Source organism: Nyctereutes procyonoides, unplaced genomic scaffold (genome assembly GCF_905146905.1).
Source record: "Nyctereutes procyonoides isolate TBG_1078 unplaced genomic scaffold, NYPRO_anot_genome, whole genome shotgun sequence".
Classification (NCBI taxonomy): Eukaryota; Metazoa; Chordata; class Mammalia; order Carnivora; family Canidae; genus Nyctereutes; species Nyctereutes procyonoides.
Window position 1 is genome coordinate 34,722,907 of NW_026575042.1, and position 27,230 is coordinate 34,750,136.

Sequence of the window (27,230 nt, forward strand, 5' to 3'; positions counted from 1 at the left end):
CCTAACAACGTGGCTGCGCACAGAGCTTAGGAAGCCGTGCTTCCCTCTCGCTGGGTGGCGGAGGCAGGACCTCCACGCAGCTGGTATGTGAAAAGCAAGACTAACAAGCAAATACAGCCTCCTCCAACATCTTCACTGAGAAGAAAAGAAATGTTGGAAATAGAAATCATCACAGAGGGACCGAGGGCCAGAGGGGTTTCTGCAAACTCTATGCGGGCAGGGGGCGGGCAGCCCGGGTGGCTCAGGGGTTTAGCGCCGCCTTCAGCCCAGGGCGTGATCCTGGACACCCGCAATCCAGTCCCGCGTCGGGCTCCCTGCATGGAGCCTGCTCCTCTCTGCCTGTGTCTCTGCCGCTATCTCTCTGTGTGTCTCTCATGAATAAATAAATCAATCTTAAAAAAAAAAAAAAAGGAAGGGGGCCTAAGCAGGGACATAGATTATCAATAGACTCCTGGCAACCTGCCAAACCACGGTGATATCCAGACCTCAGGAACGCCCAGGAAGCAGGGCGCCAACCACCACCTCATAAGATTCAAATGTCAGAGGGTCTGACCAGACGTCTGGTGCTACAACAGCCCTAGGTTCATTGATTCGTTCCAGAATTGCTTGTTAAAGGACACCTGGGAGGCTCAGTTAGTTCAGCATCCGACTCTTGATTTTGGCTCAGGTCATGAACTCAGGATTGTGAGATCGAGTCCCGAGTCGGACTCTGTGCTCAGCAAGGAGTCTGCTTGAGATTCTCTCTTCCTCTTCCCCTGCCCCTTTCTCTGCTCACTCATTCACACACCCGTGCCCCCCTCTCAAATAAATAAGTAAAATCTTTTCAAGAAACAAAGAATTGTTCGTTAAGGGCTACTTTGTGTCAGGCGCTGTGTTCCTCACCCCTGATTAATTGTCTTGTCCTGACACCTCATTTTACAGCAAAGGAACCAAAACCCCTCACTCAAGCACAAGCAGGTAGCAAACGACAGAGCTCAGACTGTATCAGAGGACTCCTGACTCCTGCTTCCAACACCCTGCCACCCTATCGTCCCACCTGGTTGCTATCAGTACTTCTCCAAAGCTCTGGTGCTGGTGGATTCCATGTGACAAAACAAGGGGCAAAATAAACCTCACTCAGATTCTTTCTTCTGAATCTCTGCAATCCCAGGAAAATGTCTACTGGGACAAAAGGTCATTCTCTCCAAGTCACAATGAGTTGCCAAATCAGAAAACCCACAGAAGATTATAGGGTATTTCCAGAACTAGAGAAATCTGAGCTGGAGAGCTCAGCTCACTCACCTGAGGAAGCCAGCCTTACCTGAGCTCTGGTCAGGGTGTTGGGGACTCTCCTCCAAAGTCTCAATCTCAGTGCATTCCCAGCCAACCCGTACCTGGGGCCTCTTCCTGAAAGGATCTTGTAGGGGCTGGACAAATGTCCGCTGCTCAGAATTTCCTTCTGAGTCCTCTTCCAAACTGAATGGGGGCGTACTGTCACAGAGGGGAAGAAATGAAGGCTATATGGACCAGAAAAACTTTAAAAGCCATACCTTGCCACTTGCAAGTGGGTTTGGTTTGCCCCTTCAGCCAGCCCTGCTCCTTCTTTGGGCACAGGTGACAGCCAAGAGTCACCCTGGAGTACAGCAGCCACACCAGCAATGCTGTTAGAAGATGAGGACCGAACCCCTCCCGACCAGTAACTAAGGCTCAAGGAAGAGATGGGGAAGGAAAGGGTAGGTTTGTCCTGGCTGAGAGCCAAGGACTCGGTCTCTTCATGGGAGCTTGGGATGGACCCCACCTGAGGCCCCTCATGTTCACTTCCATCTCGGTCCCTCACCTGTCTCTGGAGCAGGGCTGCCTGAGGCTGCGAGTGCAGAGTGTGGGACTCACCTTAGCCCAGGCCTCAGGGACGCAGGGGAGCCGAAGGGTCCGTGTGCGCTCTGATGTAGAATAGGGGCAGGTACCTGAGCCAGGCCAGGGCCATGGCCTTCGAGGCTCTGACGAGTTTCCATGGGTACCTCTGCCCGCATGGATGGCAATGACACAGGAAGGGTCTTGGGCTTTGGCTGGGCCTCTTTGATGGCCTTTGGGCCCCGCTGCCTTTCTACTAGAAACACAGAATGAAATGAGTTCCAGGGCATGACCATGTGGGCCCTCGAGCCTGAAGGGGGGTTCCAGAATGCTAGAAATGGACTAGTCACTCTATCACTCTGTACCGTAATAACCACAGCCAATATAATCATTGCCCCCACCCCAGGCGTCCTGCCGCCTGCCAGACTTGGGCCTTGGGACCCACCCACAGTCCTCCAAGCGAGACCGGGAGAGAAGCTGGTGTTCTAGGGTCATGTCATCACTCCAGGAGTCCCACAGGAATCGGCATGTCTGAAGAGGGGCCCAGCTGGTCCGCAGCTGAGCCCTCCCAGTGCCGACCAAGGGGCTGGCCTCACCAACAGCACCTACCCTCTCTATCAGGAAGGCCATGCTGCAGGAAGGCCATGCTGCCACCAGAGGTCGCGACACGACCACATGGGCATCCAGAGCCACCAAGTCCCCCCCAAACTTGTGGGTGGCAGGAGTGCTAAAGGCAGGCCCGCAGACCCTCCTTTTTCTGAATTGCATCAAGTCCCATTAGGGCAGGATGGGAGGCAGGGGGGTCCAGGATCAGGATCAGCATTTTTTTTTTTTCTGGAAAGAGATGTGCTTTGCAGGGGATCAGGGTAAGTAAGTACTGTTCCACTGTTCCCGTGAAACGCACGTGTGTGGGCTGTCACTGCGTAAAACGTGTTTCCGACTGTGGTTCAAGATAGAAAACATCTGGAATACACTGCTCTCAGATAATGCATTGACACAGAAGTGGGTCTCCTAGGACGGGCAGGCCGGAGGGAAGGGGAAAGCAGACCAACTGGCTGAGGCAAAGTACCGACAGCTAACTACTGCACACGGACTACAGCACCCACCGAGCCCAGAGCCCTTAGGAGAGTGTCCTTCTCCTTCCTCTCCCGAGGCTGCGAGAGATCCAGGCACTCAATCGACACCCACAGTTCCACGGAAGGAAGGGGTAGGTGCAAACCCAGGTCATGGGCCACCCCAAATCTAGCACTCTTGCCACTCATGGGTGGGTCTCATTCCACAGCTCTGGTCCAGAACAAAAGCAACACTATCTAAGCAGAGATCAGAGTTGCCCATTCACACAACACTTATGGGCCCTAGGAAAGGAGCATGTGGGCATAGGCCGGAAAGAGAGATCTAGAAAATGTTCTTGCCTTGTCCTGCTCTTCACCCAGACCTGGCACCAGCAGGTCTGGGCTCTGCCTTCTTGCTGCCCAGCCCTGGGCAGAGAACAAGGCCACCAGGGAGGAGGTGGGTGACAGGAACTGCCTAGGAAGTGGCTGCACCCTTCTAACAGGCCTCCCTCCCAGCACCCACCCCAGGCCAGACGTGGATCCAAGCAGCAGCCACCGCTGCCCTGGTCCTCTGGTCAGACGTGTGGGGAAGGAGGCCAGCTCTGCAGTCCCCACTTCCCATCAACATGGGCGACAGTGGGCACAGGGCTACTTCAGCCACCAGGTTCCCTGGCCCTAGTGAAAAACAGAGCCATGTACAACGTGTACCAAAGAAAAGAGGCTGCGACCATCCTACACATATAGCTGCACCTAACAACGTGGCTGCGCACAGAGCTTAGGAAGCCGTGCTTCCCTCTCGCTGGGTGGCGGAGGCAGGACCTCCACGCAGCTGGTATGTGAAAAGCAAGACTAACAAGCAAATACAGCCTCCTCCAACATCTTCACTGAGAAGAAAAGAAATGTTGGAAATAGAAATCATCACAGAGGGACCGAGGGCCAGAGGGGTTTCTGCAAACTCTATGCGGGCAGGGGGCGGGCAGCCCGGGTGGCTCAGGGGTTTAGCGCCGCCTTCAGCCCAGGGCGTGATCCTGGACACCCGCAATCCAGTCCCGCGTCGGGCTCCCTGCATGGAGCCTGCTCCTCTCTGCCTGTGTCTCTGCCGCTATCTCTCTGTGTGTCTCTCATGAATAAATAAATCAATCTTAAAAAAAAAAAAAAAGGAAGGGGGCCTAAGCAGGGACATAGATTATCAATAGACTCCTGGCAACCTGCCAAACCACGGTGATATCCAGACCTCAGGAACGCCCAGGAAGCAGGGCGCCAACCACCACCTCATAAGATTCAAATGTCAGAGGGTCTGACCAGACGTCTGGTGCTACAACAGCCCTAGGTTCATTGATTCGTTCCAGAATTGCTTGTTAAAGGACACCTGGGAGGCTCAGTTAGTTCAGCATCCGACTCTTGATTTTGGCTCAGGTCATGAACTCAGGATTGTGAGATCGAGTCCCGAGTCGGACTCTGTGCTCAGCAAGGAGTCTGCTTGAGATTCTCTCTTCCTCTTCCCCTGCCCCTTTCTCTGCTCACTCATTCACACACCCGTGCCCCCCTCTCAAATAAATAAGTAAAATCTTTTCAAGAAACAAAGAATTGTTCGTTAAGGGCTACTTTGTGTCAGGCGCTGTGTTCCTCACCCCTGATTAATTGTCTTGTCCTGACACCTCATTTTACAGCAAAGGAACCAAAACCCCTCACTCAAGCACAAGCAGGTAGCAAACGACAGAGCTCAGACTGTATCAGAGGACTCCTGACTCCTGCTTCCAACACCCTGCCACCCTATCGTCCCACCTGGTTGCTATCAGTACTTCTCCAAAGCTCTGGTGCTGGTGGATTCCATGTGACAAAACAAGGGGCAAAATAAACCTCACTCAGATTCTTTCTTCTGAATCTCTGCAATCCCAGGAAAATGTCTACTGGGACAAAAGGTCATTCTCTCCAAGTCACAATGAGTTGCCAAATCAGAAAACCCACAGAAGATTATAGGGTATTTCCAGAACTAGAGAAATCTGAGCTGGAGAGCTCAGCTCACTCACCTGAGGAAGCCAGCCTTACCTGAGCTCTGGTCAGGGTGTTGGGGACTCTCCTCCAAAGTCTCAATCTCAGTGCATTCCCAGCCAACCCGTACCTGGGGCCTCTTCCTGAAAGGATCTTGTAGGGGCTGGAGAAATGTCCGCTGCTCAGAATTTCCTTCTGAGTCCTCTTCCAAACTGAATGGGGGCGTACTGTCACAGAGGGGAAGAAATGAAGGCTATATGGACCAGAAAAACTTTAAAAGCCATACCTTGCCACTTGCAAGTGGGTTTGGTTTGCCCCTTCAGCCAGCCCTGCTCCTTCTTTGGGCACAGGTGACAGCCAAGAGTCACCCTGGAGTACAGCAGCCACACCAGCAATGCTGTTAGAAGATGAGGACCGAACCCCTCCCGACCAGTAACTAAGGCTCAAGGAAGAGATGGGGAAGGAAAGGGTAGGTTTGTCCTGGCTGAGAGCCAAGGACTCGGTCTCTTCATGAGAGCTTGGGATGGACCCCACCTGAGGCCCCTCATGTTCACTTCCATCTCGGTCCCTCACCTGTCTCTGGAGCAGGGCTGCCTGAGGCTGCGAGTGCAGAGTGTGGGACTCACCTTAGCCCAGGCCTCAGGGACGCAGGGGAGCCGAAGGGTCCGTGTGCGCTCTGATGTAGAATAGGGGCAGGTACCTGAGCCAGGCCAGGGCCATGGCCTTCGAGGCTCTGACGAGTTTCCATGGGTACCTCTGCCCGCATGGATGGCAATGACACAGGAAGGGTCTTGGGCTTTGGCTGGGCCTCTTTGATGGCCTTTGGGCCCCGCTGCCTTTCTACTAGAAACACAGAATGAAATGAGTTCCAGGGCATGACCATGTGGGCCCTCGAGCCTGAAGGGGGGTTCCAGAATGCTAGAAATGGACTAGTCACTCTATCACTCTGTACCGTAATAACCACAGCCAATATAATCATTGCCCCCACCCCCAGGCGTCCTGCCGCCTGCCAGACTTGGGCCTTGGGACCCACCCACAGTCCTCCAAGCGAGACCGGGAGAGAAGCTGGTGTTCTAGGGTCATGTCATCACTCCAGGAGTCCCACAGGAATCGGCATGTCTGAAGAGGGGCCCAGCTGGTCCGCAGCTGAGCCCTCCCAGTGCCGACCAAGGGGCTGGCCTCACCAACAGCACCTACCCTCTCTATCAGGAAGGCCATGCTGCAGGAAGGCCATGCTGCCACCAGAGGTCGCGACACGACCACATGGGCATCCAGAGCCACCAAGTCCCCCCCTAACTCGTGGGTGGCAGGAGTGCTATAGGCAGGCCCGCAGACCCTCCTTTTTCTGAATTGCATCAAGTCCCATTAGGGCAGGATGGGAGGCAGGGGGGTCCAGGATCAGGATCAGCATTTTTTTTTTTTCTGGAAAGAGATGTGCTTTGCAGGGGATCAGGGTAAGTAAGTACTGTTCCACTGTTCCCGTGAAACGCACGTGTGTGGGCTGTCACTGCGTAAAACGTGTTTCCGACTGTGGTTCAAGATAGAAAACATCTGGAATACACTGCTCTCAGATAATGCATTGACACAGAAGTGGGTCTCCTAGGACGGGCAGGCCGGAGGGAAGGGGAAAGCAGACCAACTGGCTGAGGCAAAGTACCGACAGCTAACTACTGCACACGGACTACAGCACCCACCGAGCCCAGAGCCCTTAGGAGAGTGTCCTTCTCCTTCCTCTCCCGAGGCTGCGAGAGATCCAGGCACTCAATCGACACCCACAGTTCCACGGAAGGAAGGGGTAGGTGCAAACCCAGGTCATGGGCCACCCCAAATCTAGCACTCTTGCCACTCATGGGTGGGTCTCATTCCACAGCTCTGGTCCAGAACAAAAGCAACACTATCTAAGCAGAGATCAGAGTTGCCCATTCACACAACACTTATGGGCCCTAGGAAAGGAGCATGTGGGCATAGGCCGGAAAGAGAGATCTAGAAAATGTTCTTGCCTTGTCCTGCTCTTCACCCAGACCTGGCACCAGCAGGTCTGGGCTCTGCCTTCTTGCTGCCCAGCCCTGGGCAGAGAACAAGGCCACCAGGGAGGAGGTGGGTGACAGGAACTGCCTAGGAAGTGGCTGCACCCTTCTAACAGGCCTCCCTCCCAGCACCCACCCCAGGCCAGACGTGGATCCAAGCAGCAGCCACCGCTGCCCTGGTCCTCTGGTCAGACGTGTGGGGAAGGAGGCCAGCTCTGCAGTCCCCACTTCCCATCAACATGGGCGACAGTGGGCACAGGGCTACTTCAGCCACCAGGTTCCCTGGCCCTAGTGAAAAACAGAGCCATGTACAACGTGTACCAAAGAAAAGAGGCTGCGACCATCCTACACATATAGCTGCACCTAACAACGTGGCTGCGCACAGAGCTTAGGAAGCCGTGCTTCCCTCTCGCTGGGTGGCGGAGGCAGGACCTCCACGCAGCTGGTATGTGAAAAGCAAGACTAACAAGCAAATACAGCCTCCTCCAACATCTTCACTGAGAAGAAAAGAAATGTTGGAAATAGAAATCATCACAGAGGGACCGAGGGCCAGAGGGGTTTCTGCAAACTCTATGCGGGCAGGGGGCGGGCAGCCCGGGTGGCTCAGGGGTTTAGCGCCGCCTTCAGCCCAGGGCGTGATCCTGGACACCCGCAATCCAGTCCCGCGTCGGGCTCCCTGCATGGAGCCTGCTCCTCTCTGCCTGTGTCTCTGCCGCTATCTCTCTGTGTGTCTCTCATGAATAAATAAATCAATCTTAAAAAAAAAAAAAAAAGGAAGGGGGCCTAAGCAGGGACATAGATTATCAATAGACTCCTGGCAACCTGCCAAACCACGGTGATATCCAGACCTCAGGAACGCCCAGGAAGCAGGGCGCCAACCACCACCTCATAAGATTCAAATGTCAGAGGGTCTGACCAGACGTCTGGTGCTACAACAGCCCTAGGTTCATTGATTCGTTCCAGAATTGCTTGTTAAAGGACACCTGGGAGGCTCAGTTAGTTCAGCATCCGACTCTTGATTTTGGCTCAGGTCATGAACTCAGGATTGTGAGATCGAGTCCCGAGTCGGACTCTGTGCTCAGCAAGGAGTCTGCTTGAGATTCTCTCTTCCTCTTCCCCTGCCCCTTTCTCTGCTCACTCATTCACACACCCGTGCCCCCCTCTCAAATAAATAAGTAAAATCTTTTCAAGAAACAAAGAATTGTTCGTTAAGGGCTACTTTGTGTCAGGCGCTGTGTTCCTCACCCCTGATTAATTGTCTTGTCCTGACACCTCATTTTACAGCAAAGGAACCAAAACCCCTCACTCAAGCACAAGCAGGTAGCAAACGACAGAGCTCAGACTGTATCAGAGGACTCCTGACTCCTGCTTCCAACACCCTGCCACCCTATCGTCCCACCTGGTTGCTATCAGTACTTCTCCAAAGCTCTGGTGCTGGTGGATTCCATGTGACAAAACAAGGGGCAAAATAAACCTCACTCAGATTCTTTCTTCTGAATCTCTGCAATCCCAGGAAAATGTCTACTGGGACAAAAGGTCATTCTCTCCAAGTCACAATGAGTTGCCAAATCAGAAAACCCACAGAAGATTATAGGGTATTTCCAGAACTAGAGAAATCTGAGCTGGAGAGCTCAGCTCACTCACCTGAGGAAGCCAGCCTTACCTGAGCTCTGGTCAGGGTGTTGGGGACTCTCCTCCAAAGTCTCAATCTCAGTGCATTCCCAGCCAACCCGTACCTGGGGCCTCTTCCTGAAAGGATCTTGTAGGGGCTGGAGAAATGTCCGCTGCTCAGAATTTCCTTCTGAGTCCTCTTCCAAACTGAATGGGGGCGTACTGTCACAGAGGGGAAGAAATGAAGGCTATATGGACCAGAAAAACTTTAAAAGCCATACCTTGCCACTTGCAAGTGGGTTTGGTTTGCCCCTTCAGCCAGCCCTGCTCCTTCTTTGGGCACAGGTGACAGCCAAGAGTCACCCTGGAGTACAGCAGCCACACCAGCAATGCTGTTAGAAGATGAGGACCGAACCCCTCCCGACCAGTAACTAAGGCTCAAGGAAGAGATGGGGAAGGAAAGGGTAGGTTTGTCCTGGCTGAGAGCCAAGGACTCGGTCTCTTCATGAGAGCTTGGGATGGACCCCACCTGAGGCCCCTCATGTTCACTTCCATCTCGGTCCCTCACCTGTCTCTGGAGCAGGGCTGCCTGAGGCTGCGAGTGCAGAGTGTGGGACTCACCTTAGCCCAGGCCTCAGGGACGCAGGGGAGCCGAAGGGTCCGTGTGCGCTCTGATGTAGAATAGGGGCAGGTACCTGAGCCAGGCCAGGGCCATGGCCTTCGAGGCTCTGACGAGTTTCCATGGGTACCTCTGCCCGCATGGATGGCAATGACACAGGAAGGGTCTTGGGCTTTGGCTGGGCCTCTTTGATGGCCTTTCGGCCCCGCTGCCTTTCTACTAGAAACACAGAATGAAATGAGTTCCAGGGCATGACCATGTGGGCCCTCGAGCCTGAAGGGGGGTTCCAGAATGCTAGAAATGGACTAGTCACTCTATCACTCTGTACCGTAATAACCACAGCCAATATAATCATTGCCCCCACCCCCAGGCGTCCTGCCGCCTGCCAGACTTGGGCCTTGGGACCCACCCACAGTCCTCCAAGCGAGACCGGGAGAGAAGCTGGTGTTCTAGGGTCATGTCATCACTCCAGGAGTCCCACAGGAATCGGCATGTCTGAAGAGGGGCCCAGCTGGTCCGCAGCTGAGCCCTCCCAGTGCCGACCAAGGGGCTGGCCTCACCAACAGCACCTACCCTCTCTATCAGGAAGGCCATGCTGCAGGAAGGCCATGCTGCCACCAGAGGTCGCGACACGACCACATGGGCATCCAGAGCCACCAAGTCCCCCCCAAACTTGTGGGTGGCAGGAGTGCTAAAGGCAGGCCCGCAGACCCTCCTTTTTCTGAATTGCATCAAGTCCCATTAGGGCAGGATGGGAGGCAGGGGGGTCCAGGATCAGGATCAGCATTTTTTTTTTTTTCTGGAAAGAGATGTGCTTTGCAGGGGATCAGGGTAAGTAAGTACTGTTCCACTGTTCCCGTGAAACGCACGTGTGTGGGCTGTCACTGCGTAAAACGTGTTTCCGACTGTGGTTCAAGATAGAAAACATCTGGAATACACTGCTCTCAGATAATGCATTGACACAGAAGTGGGTCTCCTAGGACGGGCAGGCCGGAGGGAAGGGGAAAGCAGACCAACTGGCTGAGGCAAAGTACCGACAGCTAACTACTGCACACGGACTACAGCACCCACCGAGCCCAGAGCCCTTAGGAGAGTGTCCTTCTCCTTCCTCTCCCGAGGCTGCGAGAGATCCAGGCACTCAATCGACACCCACAGTTCCACGGAAGGAAGGGGTAGGTGCAAACCCAGGTCATGGGCCACCCCAAATCTAGCACTCTTGCCACTCATGGGTGGGTCTCATTCCACAGCTCTGGTCCAGAACAAAAGCAACACTATCTAAGCAGAGATCAGAGTTGCCCATTCACACAACACTTATGGGCCCTAGGAAAGGAGCATGTGGGCATAGGCCGGAAAGAGAGATCTAGAAAATGTTCTTGCCTTGTCCTGCTCTTCACCCAGACCTGGCACCAGCAGGTCTGGGCTCTGCCTTCTTGCTGCCCAGCCCTGGGCAGAGAACAAGGCCACCAGGGAGGAGGTGGGTGACAGGAACTGCCTAGGAAGTGGCTGCACCCTTCTAACAGGCCTCCCCTCCCAGCACCCGCCCCAGGCCAGACGTGGATCCAAGCAGCAGCCACCGCTGCCCTGGTCCTCTGGTCAGACGTGTGGGGAAGGAGGCCAGCTCTGCAGTCCCCACTTCCCATCAACATGGGCGACAGTGGGCACAGGGCTACTTCAGCCACCAGGTTCCCTGGCCCTAGTGAAAAACAGAGCCATGTACAACGTGTACCAAAGAAAAGAGGCTGCGACCATCCTACACATATAGCTGCACCTAACAACGTGGCTGCGCACAGAGCTTAGGAAGCCGTGCTTCCCTCTCGCTGGGTGGCGGAGGCAGGACCTCCACGCAGCTGGTATGTGAAAAGCAAGACTAACAAGCAAATACAGCCTCCTCCAACATCTTCACTGAGAAGAAAAGAAATGTTGGAAATAGAAATCATCACAGAGGGACCGAGGGCCAGAGGGGTTTCTGCAAACTCTATGCGGGCAGGGGGCGGGCAGCCCGGGTGGCTCAGGGGTTTAGCGCCGCCTTCAGCCCAGGGCGTGATCCTGGACACCCGCAATCCAGTCCCGCGTCGGGCTCCCTGCATGGAGCCTGCTCCTCTCTGCCTGTGTCTCTGCCGCTATCTCTCTGTGTGTCTCTCATGAATAAATAAATCAATCTTAAAAAAAAAAAAAAAAGGAAGGGGGCCTAAGCAGGGACATAGATTATCAATAGACTCCTGGCAACCTGCCAAACCACGGTGATATCCAGACCTCAGGAACGCCCAGGAAGCAGGGCGCCAACCACCACCTCATAAGATTCAAATGTCAGAGGGTCTGACCAGACGTCTGGTGCTACAACAGCCCTAGGTTCATTGATTCGTTCCAGAATTGCTTGTTAAAGGACACCTGGGAGGCTCAGTTAGTTCAGCATCCGACTCTTGATTTTGGCTCAGGTCATGAACTCAGGATTGTGAGATCGAGTCCCGAGTCGGACTCTGTGCTCAGCAAGGAGTCTGCTTGAGATTCTCTCTTCCTCTTCCCCTGCCCCTTTCTCTGCTCACTCATTCACACACCCGTGCCCCCCTCTCAAATAAATAAGTAAAATCTTTTCAAGAAACAAAGAATTGTTCGTTAAGGGCTACTTTGTGTCAGGCGCTGTGTTCCTCACCCCTGATTAATTGTCTTGTCCTGACACCTCATTTTACAGCAAAGGAACCAAAACCCCTCACTCAAGCACAAGCAGGTAGCAAACGACAGAGCTCAGACTGTATCAGAGGACTCCTGACTCCTGCTTCCAACACCCTGCCACCCTATCGTCCCACCTGGTTGCTATCAGTACTTCTCCAAAGCTCTGGTGCTGGTGGATTCCATGTGACAAAACAAGGGGCAAAATAAACCTCACTCAGATTCTTTCTTCTGAATCTCTGCAATCCCAGGAAAATGTCTACTGGGACAAAAGGTCATTCTCTCCAAGTCACAATGAGTTGCCAAATCAGAAAACCCACAGAAGATTATAGGGTATTTCCAGAACTAGAGAAATCTGAGCTGGAGAGCTCAGCTCACTCACCTGAGGAAGCCAGCCTTACCTGAGCTCTGGTCAGGGTGTTGGGGACTCTCCTCCAAAGTCTCAATCTCAGTGCATTCCCAGCCAACCCGTACCTGGGGCCTCTTCCTGAAAGGATCTTGTAGGGGCTGGAGAAATGTCCGCTGCTCAGAATTTCCTTCTGAGTCCTCTTCCAAACTGAATGGGGGCGTACTGTCACAGAGGGGAAGAAATGAAGGCTATATGGACCAGAAAAACTTTAAAAGCCATACCTTGCCACTTGCAAGTGGGTTTGGTTTGCCCCTTCAGCCAGCCCTGCTCCTTCTTTGGGCACAGGTGACAGCCAAGAGTCACCCTGGAGTACAGCAGCCACACCAGCAATGCTGTTAGAAGATGAGGACCGAACCCCTCCCGACCAGTAACTAAGGCTCAAGGAAGAGATGGGGAAGGAAAGGGTAGGTTTGTCCTGGCTGAGAGCCAAGGACTCGGTCTCTTCATGAGAGCTTGGGATGGACCCCACCTGAGGCCCCTCATGTTCACTTCCATCTCGGTCCCTCACCTGTCTCTGGAGCAGGGCTGCCTGAGGCTGCGAGTGCAGAGTGTGGGACTCACCTTAGCCCAGGCCTCAGGGACGCAGGGGAGCCGAAGGGTCCGTGTGCGCTCTGATGTAGAATAGGGGCAGGTACCTGAGCCAGGCCAGGGCCATGGCCTTCGAGGCTCTGACGAGTTTCCATGGGTACCTCTGCCCGCATGGATGGCAATGACACAGGAAGGGTCTTGGGCTTTGGCTGGGCCTCTTTGATGGCCTTTGGGCCCCGCTGCCTTTCTACTAGAAACACAGAATGAAATGAGTTCCAGGGCATGACCATGTGGGCCCTCGAGCCTGAAGGGGGGTTCCAGAATGCTAGAAATGGACTAGTCACTCTATCACTCTGTACCGTAATAACCACAGCCAATATAATCATTGCCCCCACCCCCAGGCGTCCTGCCGCCTGCCAGACTTGGGCCTTGGGACCCACCCACAGTCCTCCAAGCGAGACCGGGAGAGAAGCTGGTGTTCTAGGGTCATGTCATCACTCCAGGAGTCCCACAGGAATCGGCATGTCTGAAGAGGGGCCCAGCTGGTCCGCAGCTGAGCCCTCCCAGTGCCGACCAAGGGGCTGGCCTCACCAACAGCACCTACCCTCTCTATCAGGAAGGCCATGCTGCAGGAAGGCCATGCTGCCACCAGAGGTCGCGACACGACCACATGGGCATCCAGAGCCACCAAGTCCCCCCCTAACTCGTGGGTGGCAGGAGTGCTATAGGCAGGCCCGCAGACCCTCCTTTTTCTGAATTGCATCAAGTCCCATTAGGGCAGGATGGGAGGCAGGGGGGTCCAGGATCAGGATCAGCATTTTTTTTTTTTCTGGAAAGAGATGTGCTTTGCAGGGGATCAGGGTAAGTAAGTACTGTTCCACTGTTCCCGTGAAACGCACGTGTGTGGGCTGTCACTGCGTAAAACGTGTTTCCGACTGTGGTTCAAGATAGAAAACATCTGGAATACACTGCTCTCAGATAATGCATTGACACAGAAGTGGGTCTCCTAGGACGGGCAGGCCGGAGGGAAGGGGAAAGCAGACCAACTGGCTGAGGCAAAGTACCGACAGCTAACTACTGCACACGGACTACAGCACCCACCGAGCCCAGAGCCCTTAGGAGAGTGTCCTTCTCCTTCCTCTCCCGAGGCTGCGAGAGATCCAGGCACTCAATCGACACCCACAGTTCCACGGAAGGAAGGGGTAGGTGCAAACCCAGGTCATGGGCCACCCCAAATCTAGCACTCTTGCCACTCATGGGTGGGTCTCATTCCACAGCTCTGGTCCAGAACAAAAGCAACACTATCTAAGCAGAGATCAGAGTTGCCCATTCACACAACACTTATGGGCCCTAGGAAAGGAGCATGTGGGCATAGGCCGGAAAGAGAGATCTAGAAAATGTTCTTGCCTTGTCCTGCTCTTCACCCAGACCTGGCACCAGCAGGTCTGGGCTCTGCCTTCTTGCTGCCCAGCCCTGGGCAGAGAACAAGGCCACCAGGGAGGAGGTGGGTGACAGGAACTGCCTAGGAAGTGGCTGCACCCTTCTAACAGGCCTCCCCTCCCAGCACCCACCCCAGGCCAGACGTGGATCCAAGCAGCAGCCACCGCTGCCCTGGTCCTCTGGTCAGACGTGTGGGGAAGGAGGCCAGCTCTGCAGTCCCCACTTCCCATCAACATGGGCGACAGTGGGCACAGGGCTACTTCAGCCACCAGGTTCCCTGGCCCTAGTGAAAAACAGAGCCATGTACAACGTGTACCAAAGAAAAGAGGCTGCGACCATCCTACACATATAGCTGCACCTAACAACGTGGCTGCGCACAGAGCTTAGGAAGCCGTGCTTCCCTCTCGCTGGGTGGCGGAGGCAGGACCTCCACGCAGCTGGTATGTGAAAAGCAAGACTAACAAGCAAATACAGCCTCCTCCAACATCTTCACTGAGAAGAAAAGAAATGTTGGAAATAGAAATCATCACAGAGGGACCGAGGGCCAGAGGGGTTTCTGCAAACTCTATGCGGGCAGGGGGCGGGCAGCCCGGGTGGCTCAGGGGTTTAGCGCCGCCTTCAGCCCAGGGCGTGATCCTGGACACCCGCAATCCAGTCCCGCGTCGGGCTCCCTGCATGGAGCCTGCTCCTCTCTGCCTGTGTCTCTGCCGCTATCTCTCTGTGTGTCTCTCATGAATAAATAAACCAATCTTAAAAAAAAAAAAAAAAGGAAGGGGGCCTAAGCAGGGACATAGATTATCAATAGACTCCTGGCAACCTGCCAAACCACGGTGATATCCAGACCTCAGGAACGCCCAGGAAGCAGGGCGCCAACCACCACCTCATAAGATTCAAATGTCAGAGGGTCTGACCAGACGTCTGGTGCTACAACAGCCCTAGGTTCATTGATTCGTTCCAGAATTGCTTGTTAAAGGACACCTGGGAGGCTCAGTTAGTTCAGCATCCGACTCTTGATTTTGGCTCAGGTCATGAACTCAGGATTGTGAGATCGAGTCCCGAGTCGGACTCTGTGCTCAGCAAGGAGTCTGCTTGAGATTCTCTCTTCCTCTTCCCCTGCCCCTTTCTCTGCTCACTCATTCACACACCCGTGCCCCCCTCTCAAATAAATAAGTAAAATCTTTTCAAGAAACAAAGAATTGTTCGTTAAGGGCTACTTTGTGTCAGGCGCTGTGTTCCTCACCCCTGATTAATTGTCTTGTCCTGACACCTCATTTTACAGCAAAGGAACCAAAACCCCTCACTCAAGCACAAGCAGGTAGCAAACGACAGAGCTCAGACTGTATCAGAGGACTCCTGACTCCTGCTTCCAACACCCTGCCACCCTATCGTCCCACCTGGTTGCTATCAGTACTTCTCCAAAGCTCTGGTGCTGGTGGATTCCATGTGACAAAACAAGGGGCAAAATAAACCTCACTCAGATTCTTTCTTCTGAATCTCTGCAATCCCAGGAAAATGTCTACTGGGACAAAAGGTCATTCTCTCCAAGTCACAATGAGTTGCCAAATCAGAAAACCCACAGAAGATTATAGGGTATTTCCAGAACTAGAGAAATCTGAGCTGGAGAGCTCAGCTCACTCACCTGAGGAAGCCAGCCTTACCTGAGCTCTGGTCAGGGTGTTGGGGACTCTCCTCCAAAGTCTCAATCTCAGTGCATTCCCAGCCAACCCGTACCTGGGGCCTCTTCCTGAAAGGATCTTGTAGGGGCTGGACAAATGTCCGCTGCTCAGAATTTCCTTCTGAGTCCTCTTCCAAACTGAATGGGGGCGTACTGTCACAGAGGGGAAGAAATGAAGGCTATATGGACCAGAAAAACTTTAAAAGCCATACCTTGCCACTTGCAAGTGGGTTTGGTTTGCCCCTTCAGCCAGCCCTGCTCCTTCTTTGGGCACAGGTGACAGCCAAGAGTCACCCTGGAGTACAGCAGCCACACCAGCAATGCTGTTAGAAGATGAGGACCGAACCCCTCCCGACCAGTAACTAAGGCTCAAGGAAGAGATGGGGAAGGAAAGGGTAGGTTTGTCCTGGCTGAGAGCCAAGGACTCGGTCTCTTCATGAGAGCTTGGGATGGACCCCACCTGAGGCCCCTCATGTTCACTTCCATCTCGGTCCCTCACCTGTCTCTGGAGCAGGGCTGCCTGAGGCTGCGAGTGCAGAGTGTGGGACTCACCTTAGCCCAGGCCTCAGGGACGCAGGGGAGCCGAAGGGTCCGTGTGCGCTCTGATGTAGAATAGGGGCAGGTACCTGAGCCAGGCCAGGGCCATGGCCTTCGAGGCTCTGACGAGTTTCCATGGGTACCTCTGCCCGCATGGATGGCAATGACACAGGAAGGGTCTTGGGCTTTGGCTGGGCCTCTTTGATGGCCTTTCGGCCCCGCTGCCTTTCTACTAGAAACACAGAATGAAATGAGTTCCAGGGCATGACCATGTGGGCCCTCGAGCCTGAAGGGGGGTTCCAGAATGCTAGAAATGGACTAGTCACTCTATCACTCTGTACCGTAATAACCACAGCCAATATAATCATTGCCCCCACCCCCAGGCGTCCTGCCGCCTGCCAGACTTGGGCCTTGGGACCCACCCACAGTCCTCCAAGCGAGACCGGGAGAGAAGCTGGTGTTCTAGGGTCATGTCATCACTCCAGGAGTCCCACAGGAATCGGCATGTCTGAAGAGGGGCCCAGCTGGTCCGCAGCTGAGCCCTCCCAGTGCCGACCAAGGGGCTGGCCTCACCAACAGCACCTACCCTCTCTATCAGGAAGGCCATGCTGCAGGAAGGCCATGCTGCCACCAGAGGTCGCGACACGACCACATGGGCATCCAGAGCCACCAAGTCCCCCCCAAACTTGTGGGTGGCAGGAGTGCTATAGGCAGGCCCGCAGACCCTCCTTTTTCTGAATTGCATCAAGTCCCATTAGGGCAGGATGGGAGGCAGGGGGGTCCAGGATCAGGATCAGCATTTTTTTTTTTTCTGGAAAGAGATGTGCTTTGCAGGGGATCAGGGTAAGTAAGTACTGTTCCACTGTTCCCGTGAAACGCACGTGTGTGGGCTGTCACTGCGTAAAACGTGTTTCCGACTGTGGTTCAAGATAGAAAACATTGGAATACACTGCTCTCAGATAATGCATTGACACAGAAGTGGGTCTCCTAGGACGGGCAGGCCGGAGGGAAGGGGAAAGCAGACCAACTGGCTGAGGCAAAGTACCGACAGCTAACTACTGCACACGGACTACAGCACCCACCGAGCCCAGAGCCCTTAGGAGAGTGTCCTTCTCCTTCCTCTCCCGAGGCTGCGAGAGATCCAGGCACTCAATCGACACCCACAGTTCCACGGAAGGAAGGGGTAGGTGCAAACCCAGGTCATGGGCCACCCCAAATCTAGCACTCTTGCCACTCATGGGTGGGTCTCATTCCACAGCTCTGGTCCAGAACAAAAGCAACACTATCTAAGCAGAGATCAGAGTTGCCCATTCACACAACACTTATGGGCCCTAGGAAAGGAGCATGTGGGCATAGGCCGGAAAGAGAGATCTAGAAAATGTTCTTGCCTTGTCCTGCTCTTCACCCAGACCTGGCACCAGCAGGTCTGGGCTCTGCCTTCTTGCTGCCCAGCCCTGGGCAGAGAACAAGGCCACCAGGGAGGAGGTGGGTGACAGGAACTGCCTAGGAAGTGGCTGCACCCTTCTAACAGGCCTCCCCTCCCAGCACCCACCCCAGGCCAGACGTGGATCCAAGCAGCAGCCACCGCTGCCCTGGTCCTCTGGTCAGACGTGTGGGGAAGGAGGCCAGCTCTGCAGTCCCCACTTCCCATCAACATGGGCGACAGTGGGCACAGGGCTACTTCAGCCACCAGGTTCCCTGGCCCTAGTGAAAAACAGAGCCATGTACAACGTGTACCAAAGAAAAGAGGCTGCGACCATCCTACACATATAGCTGCACCTAACAACGTGGCTGCGCACAGAGCTTAGGAAGCCGTGCTTCCCTCTCGCTGGGTGGCGGAGGCAGGACCTCCACGCAGCTGGTATGTGAAAAGCAAGACTAACAAGCAAATACAGCCTCCTCCAACATCTTCACTGAGAAGAAAAGAAATGTTGGAAATAGAAATCATCACAGAGGGACCGAGGGCCAGAGGGGTTTCTGCAAACTCTATGCGGGCAGGGGGCGGGCAGCCCGGGTGGCTCAGGGGTTTAGCGCCGCCTTCAGCCCAGGGCGTGATCCTGGACACCCGCAATCCAGTCCCGCGTCGGGCTCCCTGCATGGAGCCTGCTCCTCTCTGCCTGTGTCTCTGCCGCTATCTCTCTGTGTGTCTCTCATGAATAAATAAACCAATCTTAAAAAAAAAAAAAAAAGGAAGGGGGCCTAAGCAGGGACATAGATTATCAATAGACTCCTGGCAACCTGCCAAACCACGGTGATATCCAGACCTCAGGAACGCCCAGGAAGCAGGGCGCCAACCACCACCTCATAAGATTCAAATGTCAGAGGGTCTGACCAGACGTCTGGTGCTACAACAGCCCTAGGTTCATTGATTCGTTCCAGAATTGCTTGTTAAAGGACACCTGGGAGGCTCAGTTAGTTCAGCATCCGACTCTTGATTTTGGCTCAGGTCATGAACTCAGGATTGTGAGATCGAGTCCCGAGTCGGACTCTGTGCTCAGCAAGGAGTCTGCTTGAGATTCTCTCTTCCTCTTCCCCTGCCCCTTTCTCTGCTCACTCATTCACACACCCGTGCCCCCCTCTCAAATAAATAAGTAAAATCTTTTCAAGAAACAAAGAATTGTTCGTTAAGGGCTACTTTGTGTCAGGCGCTGTGTTCCTCACCCCTGATTAATTGTCTTGTCCTGACACCTCATTTTACAGCAAAGGAACCAAAACCCCTCACTCAAGCACAAGCAGGTAGCAAACGACAGAGCTCAGACTGTATCAGAGGACTCCTGACTCCTGCTTCCAACACCCTGCCACCCTATCGTCCCACCTGGTTGCTATCAGTACTTCTCCAAAGCTCTGGTGCTGGTGGATTCCATGTGACAAAACAAGGGGCAAAATAAACCTCACTCAGATTCTTTCTTCTGAATCTCTGCAATCCCAGGAAAATGTCTACTGGGACAAAAGGTCATTCTCTCCAAGTCACAATGAGTTGCCAAATCAGAAAACCCAAAGAAGATTATAGGGTATTTCCAGAACTAGAGAAATCTGAGCTGGAGAGCTCAGCTCACTCACCTGAGGAAGCCAGCCTTACCTGAGCTCTGGTCAGGGTGTTGGGGACTCTCCTCCAAAGTCTCAATCTCAGTGCATTCCCAGCCAACCCGTACCTGGGGCCTCTTCCTGAAAGGATCTTGTAGGGGCTGGACAAATGTCCGCTGCTCAGAATTTCCTTCTGAGTCCTCTTCCAAACTGAATGGGGGCGTACTGTCACAGAGGGGAAGAAATGAAGGCTATATGGACCAGAAAAACTTTAAAAGCCATACCTTGCCACTTGCAAGTGGGTTTGGTTTGCCCCTTCAGCCAGCCCTGCTCCTTCTTTGGGCACAGGTGACAGCCAAGAGTCACCCTGGAGTACAGCAGCCACACCAGCAATGCTGTTAGAAGATGAGGACCGAACCCCTCCCGACCAGTAACTAAGGCTCAAGGAAGAGATGGGGAAGGAAAGGGTAGGTTTGTCCTGGCTGAGAGCCAAGGACTCAGTCTCTTCATGAGAGCTTGGGATGGACCCCACCTGAGGCCCCTCATGTTCACTTCCATCTCGGTCCCTCACCTGTCTCTGGAGCAGGGCTGCCTGAGGCTGCGAGTGCAGAGTGTGGGACTCACCTTAGCCCAGGCCTCAGGGACGCAGGGGAGCCGAAGGGTCCGTGTGCGCTCTGATGTAGAATAGGGGCAGGTACCTGAGCCAGGCCAGGGCCATGGCCTTCGAGGCTCTGACGAGTTTCCATGGGTACCTCTGCCCGCATGGATGGCAATGACACAGGAAGGGTCTTGGGCTTTGGCTGGGCCTCTTTGATGGCCTTTCGGCCCCGCTGCCTTTCTACTAGAAACACAGAATGAAATGAGTTCCAGGGCATGACCATGTGGGCCCTCGAGCCTGAAGGGGGGTTCCAGAATGCTAGAAATGGACTAGTCACTCTATCACTCTGTACCGTAATAACCACAGCCAATATAATCATTGCCCCCACCCCCAGGCGTCCTGCCGCCTGCCAGACTTGGGCCTTGGGACCCACCCACAGTCCTCCAAGCGAGACCGGGAGAGAAGCTGGTGTTCTAGGGTCATGTCATCACTCCAGGAGTCCCACAGGAATCGGCATGTCTGAAGAGGGGCCCAGCTGGTCCGCAGCTGAGCCCTCCCAGTGCCGACCAAGGGGCTGGCCTCACCAACAGCACCTACCCTCTCTATCAGGAAGGCCATGCTGCAGGAAGGCCATGCTGCCACCAGAGGTCGCGACACGACCACATGGGCATCCAGAGCCACCAAGTCCCCCCCAAACTCGTGGGTGGCAGGAGTGCTATAGGCAGGCCCGCAGACCCTCCTTTTTCTGAATTGCATCAAGTCCCATTAGGGCAGGATGGGAGGCAGGGGGGTCCAGGATCAGGATCAGCATTTTTTTTTTTTCTGGAAAGAGATGTGCTTTGCAGGGGATCAGGGTAAGTAAGTACTGTTCCACTGTTCCCGTGAAACGCACGTGTGTGGGCTGTCACTGCGTAAAACGTGTTTCCGACTGTGGTTCAAGATAGAAAACATTGGAATACACTGCTCTCAGATAATGCATTGACACAGAAGTGGGTCTCCTAGGACGGGCAGGCCGGAGGGAAGGGGAAAGCAGACCAACTGGCTGAGGCAAAGTACCGACAGCTAACTACTGCACACGGACTACAGCACCCACCGAGCCCAGAGCCCTTAGGAGAGTGTCCTTCTCCTTCCTCTCCCGAGGCTGCGAGAGATCCAGGCACTCAATCGACACCCACAGTTCCACGGAAGGAAGGGGTAGGTGCAAACCCAGGTCATGGGCCACCCCAAATCTAGCACTCTTGCCACTCATGGGTGGGTCTCATTCCACAGCTCTGGTCCAGAACAAAAGCAACACTATCTAAGCAGAGATCAGAGTTGCCCATTCACACAACACTTATGGGCCCTAGGAAAGGAGCATGTGGGCATAGGCCGGAAAGAGAGATCTAGAAAATGTTCTTGCCTTGTCCTGCTCTTCACCCAGACCTGGCACCAGCAGGTCTGGGCTCTGCCTTCTTGCTGCCCAGCCCTGGGCAGAGAACAAGGCCACCAGGGAGGAGGTGGGTGACAGGAACTGCCTAGGAAGTGGCTGCACCCTTCTAACAGGCCTCCCCTCCCAGCACCCGCCCCAGGCCAGACGTGGATCCAAGCAGCAGCCACCGCTGCCCTGGTCCTCTGGTCAGACGTGTGGGGAAGGAGGCCAGCTCTGCAGTCCCCACTTCCCATCAACATGGGCGACAGTGGGCACAGGGCTACTTCAGCCACCAGGTTCCCTGGCCCTAGTGAAAAACAGAGCCATGTACAACGTGTACCAAAGAAAAGAGGCTGCGACCATCCTACACATATAGCTGCACCTAACAACGTGGCTGCGCACAGAGCTTAGGAAGCCGTGCTTCCCTCTCGCTGGGTGGCGGAGGCAGGACCTCCACGCAGCTGGTATGTGAAAAGCAAGACTAACAAGCAAATACAGCCTCCTCCAACATCTTCACTGAGAAGAAAAGAAATGTTGGAAATAGAAATCATCACAGAGGGACCGAGGGCCAGAGGGGTTTCTGCAAACTCTATGCGGGCAGGGGGCGGGCAGCCCGGGTGGCTCAGGGGTTTAGCGCCGCCTTCAGCCCAGGGCGTGATCCTGGACACCCGCAATCCAGTCCCGCGTCGGGCTCCCTGCATGGAGCCTGCTCCTCTCTGCCTGTGTCTCTGCCGCTATCTCTCTGTGTGTCTCTCATGAATAAATAAACCAATCTTAAAAAAAAAAAAAAAAGGAAGGGGGCCTAAGCAGGGACATAGATTATCAATAGACTCCTGGCAACCTGCCAAACCACGGTGATATCCAGACCTCAGGAACGCCCAGGAAGCAGGGCGCCAACCACCACCTCATAAGATTCAAATGTCAGAGGGTCTGACCAGACGTCTGGTGCTACAACAGCCCTAGGTTCATTGATTCGTTCCAGAATTGCTTGTTAAAGGACACCTGGGAGGCTCAGTTAGTTCAGCATCCGACTCTTGATTTTGGCTCAGGTCATGAACTCAGGATTGTGAGATCGAGTCCCGAGTCGGACTCTGTGCTCAGCAAGGAGTCTGCTTGAGATTCTCTCTTCCTCTTCCCCTGCCCCTTTCTCTGCTCACTCATTCACACACCCGTGCCCCCCTCTCAAATAAATAAGTAAAATCTTTTCAAGAAGCAAAGAATTGTTCGTTAAGGGCTACTTTGTGTCAGGCGCTGTGTTCCTCACCCCTGATTAATTGTCTTGTCCTGACACCTCATTTTACAGCAAAGGAACCAAAACCCCTCACTCAAGCACAAGCAGGTAGCAAACGACAGAGCTCAGACTGTATCAGAGGACTCCTGACTCCTGCTTCCAACACCCTGCCACCCTATCGTCCCACCTGGTTGCTATCAGTACTTCTCCAAAGCTCTGGTGCTGGTGGATTCCATGTGACAAAACAAGGGGCAAAATAAACCTCACTCAGATTCTTTCTTCTGAATCTCTGCAATCCCAGGAAAATGTCTACTGGGACAAAAGGTCATTCTCTCCAAGTCACAATGAGTTGCCAAATCAGAAAACCCAAAGAAGATTATAGGGTATTTCCAGAACTAGAGAAATCTGAGCTGGAGAGCTCAGCTCACTCACCTGAGGAAGCCAGCCTTACCTGAGCTCTGGTCAGGGGATTGGGGACTCTCCTCCAAAGTCTTAATGTCAGAGCATTCCCAGCCAACCCGTGCCTGGGGCCTCTTCCTGAAAGGATCTTGTAGGGGCTGGAGAAATGTCCGCTGCTCAGAATTTCCTTTTGAGTCCTCTTCCAAACTGAATGGGGGCGTACTGTCACAGAGGGGAAGAAATGAAGGCTATATGGACCAGAAAAACTTTAAAAGCCATACCTTGCCACTTGCAAGTGGGTTTGGTTTGCCCCTTCAGCCAGCCCTGCTCCTTCTTTGGGCACAGGTGACAGCCAAGAGTCACCCTGGAGTACAGCAGCCACACCAGCAATGCTGTTAGAAGATGAGGACCGAACCCCTCCCGACCAGTAACTAAGGCTCAAGGAAGAGATGGGGAAGGAAAGGGTAGGTTTGTCCTGGCTGAGAGCCAAGGACTCAGTCTCTTCATGGGAGCTTGGGATGGACCCCACCTGAGGCCCCTCATGTTCACTTCCGTCTCGGTCCCTCACCTGTCTCTGGAGCAGGGCTGCCTGAGGCTGCGAGTGCAGAGTGTGGGACTCACCTTAGCCCAGGCCTCAGGGACGCAGGGGAGCCGAAGGGTCCGTGTGCGCTCTGATGTAGAATAGGGGCAGGTACCTGAGCCAGGCCAGGGCCATGGCCTTCGAGGCTCTGACGAGTTTCCATGGGTACCTCTGCCCGCATGGATGGCAATGACACAGGAAGGGTCTTGGGCTTTGGCTGGGCCTCTTTGATGGCCTTTCGGCCCCGCTGCCTTTCTACTAGAAACACAGAATGAAATGAGTTCCAGGGCATGACCATGTGGGCCCTCGAGCCTGAAGGGGGGTTCCAGAATGCTAGAAATGGACTAGTCACTCTATCACTCTGTACCGTAATAACCACAGCCAATATAATCATTGCCCCCACCCCCAGGCGTCCTGCCGCCTGCCAGACTTGGGCCTTGGGACCCACCCACAGTCCTCCAAGCGAGACCGGGAGAGAAGCTGGTGTTCTAGGGTCATGTCATCACTCCAGGAGTCCCACAGGAATCGGCATGTCTGAAGAGGGGCCCAGCTGGTCCGCAGCTGAGCCCTCCCAGTGCCGACCAAGGGGCTGGCCTCACCAACAGCACCTACCCTCTCTATCAGGAAGGCCATGCTGCAGGAAGGCCATGCTGCCACCAGAGGTCGCCACACGACCACATGGGCATCCAGAGCCACCAAGTCCCCCCCAAACTTGTGGGTGGCAGGAGTGCTATAGGCAGGCCCGCAGACCCTCCTTTTTCTGAATTGCATCAAGTCCCATTAGGGCAGGATGGGAGGCAGGGGGGTCCAGGATCAGGATCAGCATTTTTTTTTTTTTCTGGAAAGAGATGTGCTTTGCAGGGGATCAGGGTAAGTAAGTACTGTTCCACTGTTCCCGTGAAACGCACGTGTGTGGGCTGTCACTGCGTAAAACGTGTTTCCGACTGTGGTTCAAGATAGAAAACATCTGGAATACACTGCTCTCAGATAATGCATTGACACAGAAGTGGGTCTCCTAGGACGGGCAGGCCGGAGGGAAGGGGAAAGCAGACCAACTGGCTGAGGCAAAGTACCGACAGCTAACTACTGCACACGGACTACAGCACCCACCGAGCCCAGAGCCCTTAGGAGAGTGTCCTTCTCCTTCCTCTCCCGAGGCTGCGAGAGATCCAGGCACTCAATCGACACCCACAGTTCCACGGAAGGAAGGGGTAGGTGCAAACCCAGGTCATGGGCCACCCCAAATCTAGCACTCTTGCCACTCATGGGTGGGTCTCATTCCACAGCTCTGGTCCAGAACAAAAGCAACACTATCTAAGCAGAGATCAGAGTTGCCCATTCACACAACACTTATGGGCCCTAGGAAAGGAGCATGTGGGCATAGGCCGGAAAGAGAGATCTAGAAAATGTTCTTGCCTTGTCCTGCTCTTCACCCAGACCTGGCACCAGCAGGTCTGGGCTCTGCCTTCTTGCTGCCCAGCCCTGGGCAGAGAACAAGGCCACCAGGGAGGAGGTGGGTGACAGGAACTGCCTAGGAAGTGGCTGCACCCTTCTAACAGGCCTCCCCTCCCAGCACCCACCCCAGGCCAGACGTGGATCCAAGCAGCAGCCACCGCTGCCCTGGTCCTCTGGTCAGACGTGTGGGGAAGGAGGCCAGCTCTGCAGTCCCCACTTCCCATCAACATGGGCGACAGTGGGCACAGGGCTACTTCAGCCACCAGGTTCCCTGGCCCTAGTGAAAAACAGAGCCATGTACAACGTGTACCAAAGAAAAGAGGCTGCGACCATCCTACACATATAGCTGCACCTAACAACGTGGCTGCGCACAGAGCTTAGGAAGCCGTGCTTCCCTCTCGCTGGGTGGCGGAGGCAGGACCTCCACGCAGCTGGTATGTGAAAAGCAAGACTAACAAGCAAATACAGCCTCCTCCAACATCTTCACTGAGAAGAAAAGAAATGTTGGAAATAGAAATCATCACAGAGGGACCGAGGGCCAGAGGGGTTTCTGCAAACTCTATGCGGGCAGGGGGCGGGCAGCCCGGGTGGCTCAGGGGTTTAGCGCCGCCTTCAGCCCAGGGCGTGATCCTGGACACCCGCAATCCAGTCCCGCGTCGGGCTCCCTGCATGGAGCCTGCTCCTCTCTGCCTGTGTCTCTGCCTCTCTCTCTCTGTGTGTCTCTCATGAATAAATAAATCAATCTTAAAAAAAAAAAAAAAGGAAGGGGGCCTAAGCAGGGACATAGATTATCAATAGACTCCTGGCAACCTGCCAAACCACGGTGATATCCAGACCTCAGGAACGCCCAGGAAGCAGGGCGCCAACCACCACCTCATAAGATTCAAATGTCAGAGGGTCTGACCAGACGTCTGGTGCTACAACAGCCCTAGGTTCATTGATTCGTTCCAGAATTGCTTGTTAAAGGACACCTGGGAGGCTCAGTTAGTTCAGCATCCGACTCTTGATTTTGGCTCAGGTCATGAACTCAGGATTGTGAGATCGAGTCCCGAGTCGGACTCTGTGCTCAGCAAGGAGTCTGCTTGAGATTCTCTCTTCCTCTTCCCCTGCCCCTTTCTCTGCTCACTCATTCACACACCCGTGCCCCCCTCTCAAATAAATAAGTAAAATCTTTTCAAGAAGCAAAGAATTGTTCGTTAAGGGCTACTTTGTGTCAGGCGCTGTGTTCCTCACCCCTGATTAATTGTCTTGTCCTGACACCTCATTTTACAGCAAAGGAACCAAAACCCCTCACTCAAGCACAAGCAGGTAGCAAACGACAGAGCTCAGACTGTATCAGAGGACTCCTGACTCCTGCTTCCAACACCCTGCCACCCTATCGTCCCACCTGGTTGCTATCAGTACTTCTCCAAAGCTCTGGTGCTGGTGGATTCCATGTGACAAAACAAGGGGCAAAATAAACCTCACTCAGATTCTTTCTTCTGAATCTCTGCAATCCCAGGAAAATGTCTACTGGGACAAAAGGTCATTCTCTCCAAGTCACAATGAGTTGCCAAATCAGAAAACCCAAAGAAGATTATAGGGTATTTCCAGAACTAGAGAAATCTGAGCTGGAGAGCTCAGCTCACTCACCTGAGGAAGCCAGCCTTACCTGAGCTCTGGTCAGGGGATTGGGGACTCTCCTCCAAAGTCTTAATGTCAGAGCATTCCCAGCCAACCCGTGCCTGGGGCCTCTTCCTGAAAGGATCTTGTAGGGGCTGGAGAAATGTCCGCTGCTCAGAATTTCCTTTTGAGTCCTCTTCCAAATTGAATCGGAGCGTACTGTCACAGAGGGGAAGAAATGAAGGCTATATGGACCAGAAAAACTTTAAAAGCCATACCTTGCCACTTGCAAGTGGGTTTGGTTTGCCCCTTCAGCCAGCCCTGCTCCTTCTTTGGGCACAGGTGACAGCCAAGAGTCACCCTGGAGTACAGCAGCCACACCAGCAATGCTGTTAGAAGATGAGGACCGAACCCCTCCCGACCAGTAACTAAGGCTCAAGGAAGAGATGGGGAAGGAAAGGGTAGGTTTGTCCTGGCTGAGAGCCAAGGACTCAGTCTCTTCATGGGAGCTTGGGATGGACCCCACCTGAGGCCCCTCATGTTCAC

The 27,230-nt window shown here is 54.1% G+C and overlaps 1 protein-coding gene across 18 annotated transcripts in view; it reads right to left on the reverse strand.

Moving 5' to 3' along the window:
* The window catches only part of DZIP1L (DAZ interacting zinc finger protein 1 like), a 124,670-nt gene that overhangs the window by 45,322 nt on the left and 52,118 nt on the right, over positions 1-27,230 (reverse strand). For 11 of the 18 annotated variants that reach the window (XR_008663900.1, XR_008663899.1, XR_008663901.1 and 8 more), the window contains 15 exons: positions 26,734-26,903; positions 23,669-23,885; positions 23,100-23,269; positions 20,036-20,252; positions 19,467-19,636; positions 16,403-16,619; positions 15,834-16,003; positions 12,769-12,985; positions 12,200-12,369; positions 9,134-9,350; positions 8,565-8,734; positions 5,501-5,717; positions 4,932-5,101; positions 1,870-2,086; positions 1,301-1,470 (listed from right to left, as the gene is read on the reverse strand). Coding sequence is in view for 15 of the 18 variants with exons in the window: in XM_055320925.1 (XP_055176900.1) it covers positions 1,301-1,470; positions 1,870-2,086; positions 4,932-5,101; positions 5,501-5,717; positions 8,565-8,734; positions 9,134-9,350; positions 12,200-12,369; positions 12,769-12,985; positions 15,834-16,003; positions 16,403-16,619; positions 19,467-19,636; positions 20,036-20,252; positions 23,100-23,269; positions 23,669-23,885; positions 26,734-26,903 (2,879 nt within the window). In the remaining 3 variants the exon portion in view is untranslated. The remainder of the gene's footprint in view (positions 1-1,300; positions 1,471-1,869; positions 2,087-4,931; positions 5,102-5,500; positions 5,718-8,564; positions 8,735-9,133; positions 9,351-12,199; positions 12,370-12,768; positions 12,986-15,833; positions 16,004-16,402; positions 16,620-19,466; positions 19,637-20,035; positions 20,253-23,099; positions 23,270-23,668; positions 23,886-26,733; positions 26,904-27,230) is intronic. The other 7 variants (XM_055320927.1, XM_055320928.1, XM_055320929.1 and 4 more) reach the window with 7 other exon arrangements.